Below are 16,920 nucleotides of genomic sequence, written 5' to 3'. Positions count from 1 at the left end.
TCAGAAGGGACCATTATGATCATCTAGTCTGACCTCCTGCACAATGCGGGCCATAGAATCTCACCCACCCATTCCTGCGATAAACCTCTCACCTATGTCTGAGCTATTGAAGTCCTCAAATCATGGTTTAAAGACTTCAAAAGTTGACGCCTCTAGCCAGGTGACATCAAAACTGATGGGCTGTCACATATCAAGTATCAGGGTAACAGCCGTGTTAGTCTGTCTTTGCAAAAAGAAAAGGAGTACTTGTGGCACCTTAGAGACTAACCAATTTATTTGAGCATGAGCTTTTGTGAGCTACAGCTCACTTCATCGGATGCATGATCCCACACACAAATTGAGCAGGAGAGTGAGCAGTGCTGAGCAGGAGAGTGAGTTTGTGGGGGCGGGGGATGAGAAAACCTGGATTTGTGTTGGAAATGGCCCACCTTGATTATCATACACATTGTAAGGAGAGTGATCACTTTAGATAAGCTATTACCAGCAGGAGAGTGGGGTGGGAGGAGGTATTTTTTCATGCTTTGTGTGTATATAAGATCTAAACTTTCCACAGTATGCATCCGATGAAGTGAGCTGTAGCTCACGAAAGCTTATGCTCAAATAAATTGGTTAGTCTCTAAGGTGCCACAAGTACTTCTTTTCTTTTTGCGAATACAGACTAACACGGCTGTTACTCTGAAACCTGTCTTTAATGGGATTGTAGCCCACTTGCCATTCAGTGGTTTGAAAGAAGCAGCTCCTGTAGACAGCACCAAATAGGTAGAGGATGGGAATCTGAAATTGTCTGTCTAGCCTGTGCCTAAGATCTAGACAAGCAATGAGTGCTTGGATGGAGAAGAGTTGGAGTTCATGTACCCTACATCTGACTCACATTCTTGGATAAGTGTGCCCAGAATAGGCTGCACAAGGTTGGGACCACCCAGATGTGCGCCCAGCCAAAACCAACACGCTGTTTAGGAGAGAGTACGTCTGCTTCCAGCTACAGAAGCACACAGATGTTCACAAGCAAGTGGGCCCTATAATTCTTTTACTCCAGGAACAAGCTCCATAACTGGGAGGACAAGTTGGGGATTAGGTCCTGCTTTGAGAAGGGGTTGGACTAGATGACCTCCTGAGGTCACTTGCAACCCTGATATTCTATGATTCTATGATTAGACAAAACAACCACACTAAACTCCTACATATATCAGATATCCCACCTTGTAAAGATTGCACTGACCTAACTAAATAAATCTAGACACCAGTTTTGTTAAATAGATGCAATGTCTTTGTGTAAATGGGGCTTAAATTAAAGCAGGACTGCAGCTGCTGTATTTTACTGCAGGGACCGGGTAGGCCCCCAAATGTTTCTTCCATCAAAACTGAGGAACAGGTCCCTGATATCTAACTCACCCCAAGCCACCTGCCATATGCCCCAAATGTATCTTTTTCCCACTCTAATGTTTGTGCTGCCTTCTGTTAAACTTCATAATTATTCCTTAAAACACACTTCTTTTATGAAGCGTAATCTTATTGGGGAAACTTTGTCTAACACCTGACCTTGCTCTTTATTATTTGCTTAGTTTGATGAGTCTTCTGCAGGAAGGAGAGTGCTATAAATTGTACATGATACTAAACAGATTATGTACCAAAAGAGTCTGAGTCACCAATAGAATCCTCCAGGAACAATGAACAAACCACGTAATTCTGTTGCTTGTTTACCTGGAGGCGAGGAGGAGTCAGAGGGGCAAAATGGCTTGAGCCACTAATTTTGTTCCTGGAGGAGAGGAGGTGGCTGCTACAGAACATCTCCTTCAGCCTTCTCCTACCCAGATCAGAATCAGTGGTCCTCTATTCTGACTATCCTCCAGCCTATAGATTCCCTTTCACCATCCCTTCCCCCCAGTAGATAGATAGATATAAGCATATTACCAACATGCTTGCTTTGACAATTACTTCTGTCTGGTATTTCTGTCTGAACTGTTTTTGCTGTCTTTTAAAACATTAACTTTTCAGAGGAGTTGTCTTCTATATTTTGTACTGTGCTAAGCATACTGTAGATCTTCAATCAGTAATAAATAATTAGTAATATTATTCTGTGTGTATATACCCTAAAAGCTTAACTACTGTTTGTCTTATTCTGGAAATTATATGGTCATATTTTATCTAATAGGACAAATAAAATATCTTCATAAGTGCTTGAATGATCCATCAAAGAGCAGAGATTTTTGACAGCTCCAAGTTATGGCACTTATCCACTGGTGCAAGTAAACAGCAGCATGGAACTGCACAATTTGGGGAGACCTCTTTGAGAGGGCCAGTGTACAGCGGCACTACACTGACAATGCCAGACTTAACATTTTACGCAGTGAGGTTGGGGCTATGGACGCACCTTCTCCCTCTACCCCACCCCACTTTGCAGCATTATGTGCCCTCAGGGATGCACAAAAGGAGCAGCTCCAGTGCTTCTTGAGCACAGGCACTACAATTATGAATGGCCATTGTGTAGACTGGGCAAGGTGAGAAGGTTCCTTGTAGTTCAAAACCAGAACTTCAAAACAATCCAATGAAGTGGGCTGTAGCCCACGAAAGCTTATGCTCTAATAAATTTGTTAGTCTCTAAGGTGCCACAAGTCCTCCTGTTCTTTTTGCGGACACAGACTAACATGGCTGCTACTCTGAAACAATTTTACTAACGTCCCAAATACAAGCAACCAAATTCATCCCTGGAATTCCATTAACTACAATTAGCGTTATTTCATGAATGAATATTATTGAAGGGGTTTTATTTCAAAAGTATACAATAGATTTTAAAAAGATAGTGGTCACAACAATATATATTTGCCTCCTATTCAAAATACACTTTAACACCACCCCAGGATATAGATAGGCAATACTGGTGCTAAATTGCTCAAAGTAATGCAAATATTTGGTGCATTTCAACATTACAACAGACTATTATTTCATGGAATCTGTGTAGGCAGCACCTGTGCCCTGCTTTGAAAATGTGTATTTCAGCTGAGAATTATGCTGTTGAATATAAAACACATGGCGATGTGTAATAGTTTGCTGTGTATTTTCATAGTGTGCTCCAAACCTACTAGTACAAGTTATGTATTTGTTATGATTAAATCCACCTGTATAAAGTCTGAATATTTGAATTATACGCAGATGGAGTGCAAAGTGGCTGGGAACCCACAAGCCAGTGCCATGGTGCAAGGCTGCAGCCACTATTCCAGCCCATAGTATTCTGTGCTATTCCTCCCATATTTGGCTTGAGTTGCTAGTCTTTTAAGTAGAGGGAAGGAGGAGGCAGGGAGTGAAGTATCTTGAACCACTAATTGTTTACTTCGAGCAGAGAAGTTGCTACTGCAGAGCAACTCCTCTTTCAGTCTTCCCTTACCCAGACCAGAACCAGTTGCCCTCTATTCCTGACTCGCCTCCAACCTAGCTATCTCCTTTCTATGTGTAGTCTAACCCTCTTCTCACCTCTACCAAAATCTAGTGACTGCTCTCTCTCTCTCTCGCCAAATCCCTCAACTCCACAACCTCTCTTCTATCTAGCTCTTTAATCTAACCCCAGGCACGCCCCAATCCTCTTTAACACCAATACTCCTCTTGTGTCTCCCCAAGCTCCTCCAACTGCATCTTTCCCTCCTGCCTCTTCCAGACACACTCAACTCACCTACCCACTCCTGATGGTTCCCCAAACACTGGCTTCTTCACAGAATCTTCCTAATTTGTTTTTGAAATGTTGGCAATTATGATGCACAGTGCACTACATTCAAAAAGGAACACTATGAATCCCTGTCTCATTGTTTTGTGAAACTTTAAATGTCTGTGCATCGAAGAACATGTCCTGTATCCTACTGAAATATTTAGGAGATAAGGGGTGACAAGACTGAATACTTTATGAAACAGTAGTTATTTTGGCTGCACTTAGCATTGTTTCAGGATCTACAGAATGCAGCAAAGTTCCCTAAAATGCACCTTTAATTTATGAGTAGAATGGTGGAAACAGCAATCACAATGCAAAGAAAGCATGAAAATAATCTGATTATAATGTTTCATTTGCAGCAAAAACAGTCATCTGGAGCAAGTTGTGTTATTTAAAACATTAAAATAACATTTTTACTGCTTCCAACATTCTATATATACAATGGCTTAAAATGTCAATATTTTGTGCTAAATAAGTCTGTTGAAAGTCCTGTGCTGTTTAATGAGCTGCACTCTCTCTCTCCCCTTTATTCTTTACAGGTGTCTTCAAAAAATATTATCAAGTACAGAAAACATTCTTAATATCCTGATGATAATACACTAAGAACAAGAATGGAAGTAAATTCAACCTTTGTAAACAGTACTTCTGTCAACCATAAACAGTTAGAAGGGCATAGCCTTTGGGAAGTCATTACAATTGCCACTGTCACCGCTATTGTAAGCCTAATAACCATAGTGGGAAACATTCTTGTAATGATATCCTTCAAAGTCAACAGTCAACTCAAAACTGTTAACAATTATTATTTGCTCAGCCTTGCTTGTGCAGACCTCATCATTGGAATATTTTCTATGAATCTTTACACATCTTATATACTAATAGGCCATTGGTCTCTTGGAAGTCTGGCATGTGATCTGTGGCTAGCATTGGACTATGTAGCTAGCAATGCCTCAGTAATGAATTTGCTAGTTATCAGTTTTGATCGATACTTTTCCATCACAAGACCTCTAACCTACAGGGCTAAGCGCACACCCAAAAGGGCCGGCATTATGATTGGTCTAGCTTGGTTAATTTCCTTTATTCTGTGGGCACCACCAATCTTATGCTGGCAGTATTTTGTGGGAGAACGAACTGTCCCATCTGAAGAATGCCACATACAATTTTTGTATGAACCCATTATCACCTTCGGCACTGCAATTGCTGCTTTCTACATCCCAGTGTCAGTGATGACTATTTTATATTGCCGCATTTATAAAGAGACTGAGAAACGTACCAAGGACCTTGCTGAACTTCAAGGCTCTGAGTCTGCGGCAGAGCCTGAGATGATAAAACCCCAGAAAGCTCTTCTGAAGTCCTGTTTTAGTTGCAAGCAACAAAATTTAGCCAAAAGGGAGAGGTGTCAGGCTTCATGGTCTTCATCCAGTCGAAGCACTTCAGCCACTGCAAAAGTACCTCAAACACCAAATACTTGTAATGATTGGTCTAAGGCAGACCAGCTAACCACCTGCAGCAGCTACGCATCCTCAGAAGAAGAGGACAAACCTGCCACTGATTCAGTTTTTCAAGTAACTTACAAGAGTCCAGCCAAAGATAAGAAAGAAGAGTTTAATGAGGAGGAGAATAAGGAAGTTTTTATCAAAGACCACCCTATGGAAAATGATTTTGAGACTCAGAAATACTTTCTATCTCCAGCCAAAAGCCAAGTGCAAAAAAGTCCAAAATGTGTAGCCTATAAATTCCACTTGGTGGTTAAGGCTGATGGCACCCAGGAAACCAACAATGGTTGCCGAAAAGTAAAAATAACTCCTTGTTCTGCTGCTTTATCAAAGGACCCTTCCATCAAAAGCATGGATCCAAATTTAAGTAACCAAATCACTAAAAGGAAAAGAATGGTCCTTATAAAGGAGCGCAAAGCAGCCCAGACTTTAAGTGCCATTCTTCTAGCTTTTATCATCACTTGGACTCCCTACAATATAATGGTATTAGTCTCCACATTTTGCTCAGACTGCATTCCTCTAACACTGTGGCACCTTGGATATTGGCTGTGCTATGTGAATAGCACTGTTAACCCTATTTGTTATGCTCTCTGTAACAAAACTTTCAGAAAAACTTTCAAGATGCTACTCTTCTGTCAATGGAAAAAGAAAAAAGTGGAAGAGAAGTTGTATTGGCAGGGTAATACCAAACTGCTATAATTGAAATATACAATGAGAGGCAAACATAAAAAGTATGTAGTGACATTGTCCATGCATCGTAAATTGGCTGCAGTTCTTTCTTTTCAAAGTTGTTGCTTTACATGTCTGGAGACAAAAATTCCCGCACAGAAAGGCCAAATTTTGCATAATGACAGTCTTGTGCATGGGTTCCAGAGGAAAGCAGCAGCTGCTATGAGTGTCTATGGGTGTCTGCAGTCACGCAATGGAGCTGCATTACTGTCAACATCTTAGGGGCCTGTGGTGTTCCCTTTCAGCCAGAGAACTAGTAGAGTGAATCACAAACCCCTGGAAATTAGCGATGGATAGACCTGTTAGGTCATCCAGTCCATCTCCCTGCAGTTGCAAGGCTGTTTTCCTGTGTATTTTCTAGTGTTTTGTCTATTCTAGTTTTATACATCCCTGGACCTTGCACTACTTCCCTTGTGACACTATTCCATAGCCTGATGAAATGGCACAAGGACCATTTAAAAATGAAAACAGTAGTGCCCAAAATAAAGCATTGGGGGATCTTTTGGATCCCAAATGGGCAAATCTGTTGAAGGCAAGTATAAAGCTAAGAAAATGTTCTATTGTAGGATAACTTTTCTGGATGGAGGGAGGACTCATAGGTCATGTAATGCATAATGTTACATTGGTGTAATATTAAGAACCCAATGCCCATACCAAGGCTATTATACAAGTTACTATCACCTGGAAAAAAGTAGTTAGCAGAAATTCTGAATTTTTATTTCTTCATATACCTGGAGGGGTTATTTTAAAGTCACTATACCAGTGCAAAGTGATGGTGCAAATTAGAATCTCTTCTTTAACTCCACTACGCCCCCTCAGAAAATCTACCTTTAGTTTAATGATATACAGAACACAGGAAAAATATAAACTGATGTCATGCAGTCATCAATATATCATGAAGTTATTAAAAATACTGAGAAAATTGGTACTGCTGGAAGATGAAAACAAGATTTTTTGTGACTCACCTCTGATAGTTTCTATATTAATCTTAATATTATTTAGCACTTATGCAGCACTTTTGATCTTCAAAGAACTTTACAAATATTGCCTAATTAATTTGTTTGGAATTATATGTTCTCTTTGGCCAGATCTTTTGGGCTGGTCGAACTGCTGGGCGAGGGGAAAGGTGGCTGTTAACCATCTTTGTGGCTCCTGTATTCTGGGACCAGCATGTGCAGGCCCTGAGCCCAGGTGCAAGTTAGTGCAGGACACAAGGGGCTGTTCCAGGAACTGAGGTTTGCTGGGGCCTAAGGATCCCCCAGTAATGCCTCTCCTGAAAGGAGGAGTGGGGTGTTCAAGGTGGCATTGTGGTTTGGGGCTGCATGGAGGATTCCGTTTGACAGGAGATCTCATATAGATGGATTCACTGTCATTACGGCCACTTGCAGCACAAAGCTGCTGAAGTGGGGTAATGATCTGGCTCACTGCAGTGTAATAAAATCAAGTGTCAAAAAACCCAGGAGGAAACAAAGGAAATGGCAACAGAAATCAGAGGGTATAAGAAAAGACTGAGAATAATTAAGTGTTTATAAAAAGATGACAAAATAAAGGTCCTGTAAGGAATTACAAATACTGCACTAGAGATGAGCCCAAGTCACAGGGTTCAAATCCAGATCTATCTAGCCTTTATCAAACTTCAGGGGTATTTGGATCTAGAGTTTTGATTTGGGCCCATCTCCATATTGCACGTCACAATATACTTAACATGATAATACAGTGTGACATGAAATACTTGCACAGTGCAGAGATAATGCAGCAGATTTTGTGCTAGTTACCCTGAATTTGTCATTGTTTTCAGTGAAGTTTGTTTTTAGTGGAGCTGGCCTATAATTTAGTTAATGGTAGTTATCATGAAAGACATGTTTTTTCTATAACTATCCAAGTAATTCATGTAAATGACCACTGTGTAAGTAATTTTTTTAATATTCCTAATTTTCAAAGGGAAAATATATGTCAATGAAAGGCTAGCAATATGTGAAAAAATGTATTTTGAATTCAACATGATTGATTTTGAAGTATATTGTATTGTCCAAGTAATTTCTGGTACTTTAGCATATGATTATTAAAGGGAAGTATGGGTTTTTATGAAGACCCTTTTTTTGATTTAGCTCTGTCACCATCCAGAACTTTTTCTGTGTATAGTGAGTGGCTCTTATAGTGGGTTGATCTTATTTTGCATTGGATCAAACACATAAATAGTGTGTTTGATTCAACACAATATTAATGTGCACATCTGTGACAAAAGCTATAGTAAAGGCAAAATGTATAAGGCTGTACGAGTTCTTGCTAGCTGCAATGTTGTTGCTAAAGTAAAGCATTGTCTTCTACTTCTGAAGTTAAATGGGATATTTTTGTTGTCCCTTTTGGGCTTCTGTTAAACAAGAGTGTTTTGTAAATGTTTATGGACTCTGTGCTGAATAGATGTATAAGATAGATTATACAGTGATGGATGCAACTATGTCAGTTCAATGTAATTGTGAAATGTGTGCTCAAACTATGCTGCTAGCATCTGAGACATTACATTACCAAACTGCAAGGTACATTGTAAATACCTGGAATTATATAAAAGAAATATAGGATGTTTATGCTTTTCTGTTATGTAGTATGGTAACATGAACCTCAACAAAACATAATTTAGTTATTAATTATACCTTGTTTCAAGTTCTGTAAAGCTCCCTTTTAAACTTAATGTAGACTAAAAAGCTTACTTTATCTGGATTCCTGTTCTTTTAATGATTCTTTACACCAGGGGTTCTCAAACTGGGGACCTTGACCCCTCAGGGGGTCACGAGGTTATTACATGGGACATTGAGAGCTGTTGGCCTCCACCCCAAACCCCGCTTCACCTCCAGCATTTATAATAGTGCTAACTATAAAAAAAAGTGTTTTTAATTTATAAGGGGGGGTCGCACTCAGAGGCTTGCTGTGCAAAAGGGGTCACCAATACAAAAGTTTGAGAACCACTGCTTTATACAACCATTAACTTTGATAATTGGTTATTTACTAGGGACCTTGTGAAGAGGTCTTTTTTGGTTAAACTTCTATATCTCTAAGTAAGAGTTCCCCAGTCCAACTGCACATGAATATTTTTGAGGATCTAATCCTTACTCAAAATAAATGTCATAATTTCCTCTCTCTTTCCATAAACTCTCAATCCCTTTCCCCTAAAAAGTAACAAATAAAGTAGTCCTGACTCTTCTGTAGATTTCATTCTGATTGAAGATGCAGACTTGAAAGATGTTCAGAATTCTAGCATAGAATATCTAATTAAAAGAGGCATATATTCACCTTTTTGTGGGAGGAACTCAGGACACAACAGGGCCTAGATTGGGCTCAAAACTCCTTTTGTGGAAAAATCCTGTTGAATTTAAGAAGGATGAAACCAAAAGAGATCTACAGAAATTATTCTAACTAACCTATAGAATTTGATAGAGAATTATCTTTTCATTAGAATTTTTAAATCAACCTATAGGATTCAATAGAGAATCATACCCATGCTACAGGAATCCACAGATTGGTTTAAACATTTTGTAGAAGGAAGATCAATCAATCTTAATTTTTTAAAAGATTTTTCCACGGGGTCATTTTTTCTCATTTCTTTTAATCAGAGGTAGGTCCAAACTGAGACCTGGATCAGAATGCTGTGAATTTATGGGGCACATAGTTCTGGATCCAGATGTGAACATGTACTTCAAAAAAGAATCCTGCTCCAAACACTTCCATCTCAATCCTGAACTTGGGGGGAAATTGTGATTCTGATCCGATACTAGAACTCAGCATCATGAAAAGGTGTCATCTCTACTTTTAATTACATCTAATCTCGGTATTACTTATTCTGGACACTTTCCAGAAAATTGTGACATTCTTTCCTAGCCACATTTGGTACATAACAATTTAAAATTAATTGTACAGGTCAAACTTATTTAATATATCTAAGAACAAATGTTCGTAAGGATAGTTACACTTGAAGAAGCTTTCTACCTGATACAAGCAAAAAGTAAAAATATCAATGAGACATGGTAAGTGGTTTACATTTGATAAATGAGAACTCATGGTAACAATTAAAGAATCCCATGTAATTCTGGAAAATGCTGTTATTGTCCTAGAGAAAAGTCACTACAAAATTGGGTGCTTTTATTGTGGGAAAGTAGAGCTGAATCAAAAACCCATACCCCCAAACCCTAAAACTTCAGTAGAGTTTGAAGTTTGAACCCAGATTCTGATTTGAACTTTGCAAAAGGCTCTTATCTATATTATGGGCCAGCCGAAACTCTAAATCCAAAATACCCTCCAAAACCCAAATCTGGATCTGAACTTTCAGGAATTTCTTGCTTGAATGTGTGCATAAAAATCCATTTGTACCAGGAAAGTATGGAATTGATGTAACCTGTTTAATACCATTTATTTGATAAACAGCTGAAATTCTTCTGAGGTGAATTGAGTTCGGTTAATACTGATAATCTATTCAGAAACTTCTGTCCATGAAAACAATAATCTTAACACTTCCACTCTGTGCAGTGAGTTAGTTGAATTCATACAGACTACTTCAGGCCATTTAGAATGAGCATCTACTGCGATTAAAAAAAAGTGTGTCCCATAAGTGGTCCAGTGTAATCTATGTGGATTCATTACCATGGTGACTCCCAAGGATTCAAAGGAGCATGTTTAAGCATGTGTTACATTTGATGACAAACTTGACATTGTTTTTCCATTTCCTTCACATGTGTATCAATCTGTAGACACCAAACAAAATTCTTGGTAAGGACTTTCATTTTTACAATTCCCAAATGGCCTTCATCAACTTCTTAGAATACATATGGTCTGGGTTTTGAAGGAATAACCACTCTAGTACTACACATTAGGCAACCTTGATATATATTTAACTGTTCTTTTCAAGCAAAGAAAGCTGGAAGTTGTTTGTGTGCATAAGCCATTCATTCATTACATATCATACATTTTAGCCAGTACTGGATCACTTTCAGTTTTGTGTTTTACTGTGGCATTTGTCACTGGCAATGGTTCAATTTGTGCCAGTTTGTCTGTCTACTGATACTGCAATTTCTAGTGCACATTTTAGAGTTAAATCAGTCTCCGTAAATTACTGTTTTTGGATTGCTTTCTTTCTGCATACCCCACTCTAGGAACCCCTTAGTTCATCATTAAACTCCCTCTGAACTGGCAATGCTCTTTTAATTTCCAGACTTCAGCCACATATTCAGAAATTGTTACATTTTCTTTTTGATTCCATTTATAAAAGCAGAAACACTCTTCAATTACCAGTGGTTTTAGGGAGAGATGATTTTGTAGAATTTCAACAATCTCAGCAAATAATTTGTCTGCAGATTTAATAGGTGGTGTTAGGTTACATAGCGGGTTATACATTTTAATACTCATCGCGCTCAGTAAAACCACCATCTTTTTTCATCAGTTATATTATTAGCAATTATATACTGTTCCAGTCTCTTAATACTAGTAGGCTAGTTCTCTGCTGAGCTATCAAAGAAGTCTATTTTCCCCAAACAACCAGGAATTTTTAACCTTTAAAATATTATGTAAATGTGTAGTTAAATCTGATTCCCAGGGGCTGTAGGCTCCAGTTTCCTTTGTACTTTTACGAAGTTTCTGCAATCACTCTCTGCTTCACTATATTCCTGGATTAGAATCCCATCCTCATCACCAAGTGTTGTGTCTTTTACTCTTTATACAATAAATGTAATATGAAGGAACCACATCGATACAATGGAATTCAGGTAACTGGGTTTACTAACTATATACTTACTAGCATATAAGTATTTGGGGTTGGGGGGAATTTTCCCCTGGATCAGATTATCAAAGACTCTGTGGGAGTTGGGGTTGCCTTCCTCTGCAGCATAGGGAACAGGTCACTTGCAGGTTTAAATTAGTATAAATGGTGGATTCTCTGTAACTTGAAGTCTTTAAATCATGATTTAAGGAATTCAGTAACTCAGTCAGAGGCTACAGGTCTATTACCAGAGTGGGTGGGTGAGGGTCTGTGGCCTGCAATGTGCAGGAGGTCAGACTAGATGATCATGATGGACCCTTCTGGCCTTCAAGTCTATGTAAGGCCTACTTACATACATGATCTCTGCTGCTCTGGCAGGGTTTTGGTGGTTCATAATCCTTTGTATAATGCCATGGTGTAAGATCTCACATTATTGTCACTCTCAGATTTTAACTGAAGTCTAGTCTCTCTTATTAGTACTTGGGTGACTTCATATTGCACACTTTCACCTACAAAGAGACCAGCAGGAAGTTATCTAAAACTCAGAAAGGCTGGATCTCTAATCCATTGAATTCTGTGGCCACCGCTAGATTGAACACAGTGGAGAATTAGGGACAGAAGCTATCTCTGGCATAGGCTTCAGTCTCAAACAAGTACTGTAAACATTAGATTACCCAGGAACTTTAATGGAAGACAAATGGGCTCATACAAGGCAGCACCTTTGAGGTCATACCATTTGGCACCAATGAGACGTGGTGGGATAAATCTCATGATTGAAATATTGGTATAGAGAGGTACAGTTTGTTCAGGACGGACAGACAGGGAAAAAAGGCAGGTATTGCATTATACATCAAGAATATATACACTTGTTCTGTGGTCCAGAAGGAGGTGAAAGGCAGATCAAATTAAACTCTCTGGGTGAAGATGAAAGGCAAAATAACAGGGGTGATGTCATGGTAGGGGTCCACTGTAGACCACCAAATCAGGAGGAAGAGATAGATGAGGCATTTCACATGACATTCTCATAAGTAAATAAGGGAAATGTGGTCTAGCTGAAGTTACTATAAGATGGGTACAAAACTGGTTGAAAGAGCACCCTTAAAGAGTATTATTAATGTTCACTGTGAAACTGGGCTGATGTATCTAGTATGGCCCTGCAGGGGTCCTTCCTGGGTCTGGTATTATTCGTTATTTTCATTAATGACTTGAATAATGGCATGGAGAGTATGCTTATAAAATCTGTGCACAAAACCAAGGTCAGAGGGGCTGCAAGCACATTGGAGGATAGGATTAGAATTCAAAATGACCGTGACAAACTGGAGAATTAGGGTATGAAATCAACAAGATGAAATTCAAGAGAGACAAGTGAAAAGTACTACATATAAGAAGGAAAGAGCAAATGCACAACTGCAAAATGAGGAATAACTGGCTAGATAGTAATACCGCTGAAAAGGATCTGGGATGATAGTGGATCACTAAGGGAATATCAGGTATTGTGATGCAGTTGCTAAAAAGGCTAATATCATTCTGGAGTGAATTAACAGGAGTATTATACGTAAGAGATGAGAAGTAATTGTCCCATTTTACTAAGAACTGGTGAGGCCTCAGCTGGAATACTGTGTCCATTTCTGGGTACCGCACTTTAAAAAAAAAAAAAGATGTGGACAAAGTGGAGAGAGTCCAGAGAAGAGCAACAAAGATGATAAAAGGTTAGAAAAACTGGGCATGTTTAGTCTTGTGAAAAGAAAACTGAGGGGGGACCTAATAACTATCTTAAAATATATGAAATGCTTTTACTTTTATAATGAGGACTGTGATCAATTATTTTCCAAGTCCACTGAAGGAAGGACAAGCAATAATGGGTTTAATCTGCAGCAAGGGAGATTTAGGTTAGATATAAGAAAAAGCTTTCTAACTCTAAGGATAGTTAAACTCTGCAACAGGCTTTCAAGGGAGGTGCAGAATACCCATCAGTGGAGGTTTTTAAGAAGACATTAGACCAACACCTAAGCATACTTGGTTCAGCACATGGGGCTGGACTTGACTTCTGGAGATGCCTTCCAGACCTACATTTCTATTATTCTATTTTTTATGATTTCTATGAAAATTATTAGGCGGTAAATCTGTTGTTCCTTATACAGACTTCCCCACTTTGTTGCTGTTACATACACTTAATTGCATGATTCTGACACAACATATTCACTTTTATACTTTGGTACACAAATACATCTAGATGCCCACTAATCTTCTCACAGAGATGATTTCTCAGTCTCTATAATGTGGCTTCAAAAACATGTGTGTGTGTGAGACTTGGATTCTCCAGAGCCAGAGGAGAATGGCAACCTCACAGTTCCCCACCAAACATTTCAAGACTCTTTTCAGCAAAACAATAATACAGAGATCCTTACAGGCAGCAGGAATTCCAGTCCCTGAGCTAAAAGCTGACTGTTTCCTCAGTTTCTAGCAAGCAAGGGAATCTGTAGCCTATTCCAAAGCAGTACAGGTACTGAGAGCCAGCCCTCATAGCAGACATCTCTTGGTCCTACATCAACCAACCACTGAGTTCACAGTATTGTCTCTAATGCCCATACTTGTAACCTTTTTTTCGTTTGAGCTCCAGTACACAGACGGTGAAAGTGTGGAACCTATGAGAATGCTTGCCGTTAATTGAAACTGTTATGTACAGCTTTGGAAACAGCCACTAAGCATATCTAGTAGCTACCACACCCCTCCGGTCTTTCCCAAATTGCCATGGCCCACTTTCTGCATGTGTATATGCACATAGGACTCAACTATAATCTATCTCTCCTCTTCATTACTTCTCTTCTTTTATTTGAACATCAGATACTGCAATATAAGCATGTGAGTTACATTAACCTATCTCCTGCAGACCTCACCTATGCTTTTAATTCCTGGTCTCTTTTGCATTACATGGTGAAAAATAATTCTTACTGCTTAGCTACTTCATTTCACAGTCTATTTCTCATCTCTCTAATTATCCCCTATGGATCCTCCTGAAAGGTGCTGTAATTTCTTTTCTTTACGTTAATATGCATGGAAAGTATGTGACATTTCTAACATTTTAAAGAAATTCCATGAAAAGATTCCATTTTAAATTGAAAAGCAGAAGGTTGCCAACCTCTAATGAGTAAACATCTTTAATGGAAAACTCCAAAGTAATACAGAAGATCTTCTAATTATTACACTGATGTCTTGCATAAAACAATAATAAAAACTAACAAATAGATATTTTGGTGATGCAGAGTAGGACTGAGTAAAGACAAATCTATTCATATGCACAAGAAAACAGGAACTTTCCAGATTGATGTAAGATAAATAATTTTCTTTATATTTTTTAAAGTGATTAATTTAAAAATTGTTTAATGACTGTTAATGAACAAATTTCTATAGACATATCATATTTCATATTCATTCAGTAACATTATATTTCATATTCATAACAAGAAAAATGCCTGTGTTTAAATAATGTCAAAGTTGAGTAACAACATCCAAAGCTAGCAAATGTGAAATAAGGCTAATACTTAGAGCTCTGCACAGATATGAAATTTGTATCCACATCCCATCTGCGATCTGCAAAAATGATCTGCAGATATAAAGCGGATATCCACAGATTTGCAGGGCTTTAGAGATAAAATTTGCATCCATATCCATCTGCGATCACAAAATGCGTCTCCAGATATCCACATATCACAATACAGTAACTCCTTGCTTAACATTCTAGTTATGTTCCTGAAAAATGCTACTTTAAGCGAAACGATGTTAAGTGAATTCAATTTCCCCATAAGACTTAATGTAAATGGGGGGATTAGGTTCCAGGGAATTTTTTTTCTCCAGACAAAAGACTGCCACACATATACACAGTATAAGATTTAAACAAACAATTTAATACTGTAAACAGCAACGATGATTGTGAAGCTTGACTGAGGTGGTGAAGTCAGAGGGTGGGATATTTCCCAGGGAATGTCTTGCTGCTAAATGATGAACTAGCACTCGGCTGAGCTCTCAAGGGTTAACACATTGTTGTTAATGTAGCCTCACACTCTACAAGGCAGCACAAATGGAGGGAGGGGAGACAGCATGGCAGAGAGAGACAGAGACACACACTGTGTGTGAGAGAGAGACGCGGATTGCCCCTTTAAGTACTCTGATCCCACCCTAAGTACATTGCCTTTTTAAGTAGATCAGCAAGTTGAGACAGCAGCTGCTGCCAGAAAGCTCCCTCTATCCTGAGCCCTGCCATGTGTCCCCCCCCCCCGCACTGTGGAGATGAAGTAAAGGTGTGGGGGGAAGGGGGACACCCTGACATTAGCACCCCTCTTCCCCACACAGTAGTGGGGAGAGGGACAGCTGAACTGCCTGGCAATTGATAGCCTGCTGGGCGGCTGCCACACAGGGAACTTAGGGGAGCAGGGAGCTGATAGGGGGGCTGCCGGTCCATCCTGGTTCCAAGCCCCCACCAGCTCGCTCCAACGGGTTGCTCTTTCTGCACGCAGTGGACAAAGCAGGTGGCTGCCGAAGGACGTTATAAGTGAGCATTGCACAACTTTAAATGAGCATGTTCCCTAATTGATCAGCAATGTAACAACGTCAACCGGGACGACTTTAAGTGAGGAGTTACTGTAATGTGAAGAAAAGAAAAGGCTAGAAATATATCATGAATTAGGGGAGAAGCAACACCCTTAACGTTGTCTTTATAATGGAATAATATCCTGCAAAATTTCATTTTAAAAATGAAGCAAGACTACAACACAGAAATAAACAGAGAAATATAGGTAACAGTGTAAAGGTTTTTTTGTTTTTTTTTTTTTGCATTGCATTGCATTGCAACAACTCAAAAATTACCATTTTGTTTTCAATTTTTTAAAACTGATCACCAAGTTTCATCTTGGAGAGAATTTTATAGGTGTTGTAAACCCAGAATATAGGACTTTCTAATGGAAAGGCTGACAAGATCATTAACTCTGGCTAGTCTATTAAAAATAAACAAATACCCTTTGTTGGATATTTAGTCCTATTGGGGCTCATAAAAAAGGGAATGGGGAAAGAACTAACGGGGGAGAGAAGCCATGTGAGGTAAGATTTAGGAAGACACAGTTATATGTATTGAAATATCTCTTACTACAGATGAAAAGCAAAGGCTTGATGCTGCCCTTTGCGATGCAGTGATCACCAATATGCATCTTGTAAACACAGCAACTGCATATGCACGCACACACACACACACACACACAGCGGGT

The 16,920-nt window shown here is 39.0% G+C and overlaps 1 protein-coding gene across 1 annotated transcript; it reads left to right on the top strand.

The window, feature by feature from the left end:
- The first annotated feature begins 4,308 nt into the window (after positions 1-4,308).
- Positions 4,309-5,889, top strand: CHRM5 (cholinergic receptor muscarinic 5). The gene has a single exon (XM_077820282.1). The coding sequence runs from the start codon at positions 4,309-4,311 to the stop codon at positions 5,887-5,889; it is 1,581 nt and encodes a 526-aa protein (XP_077676408.1).
- The last annotated feature ends 11,031 nt before the right edge of the window (positions 5,890-16,920 follow it).

This window comes from Eretmochelys imbricata, chromosome 6, assembly GCF_965152235.1.
Source record: "Eretmochelys imbricata isolate rEreImb1 chromosome 6, rEreImb1.hap1, whole genome shotgun sequence".
Classification (NCBI taxonomy): domain Eukaryota; kingdom Metazoa; phylum Chordata; order Testudines; family Cheloniidae; genus Eretmochelys; species Eretmochelys imbricata.
Note: the sequence above shows the minus strand (reverse complement) of the source record. Positions and strands in the feature narration are given on the sequence as shown.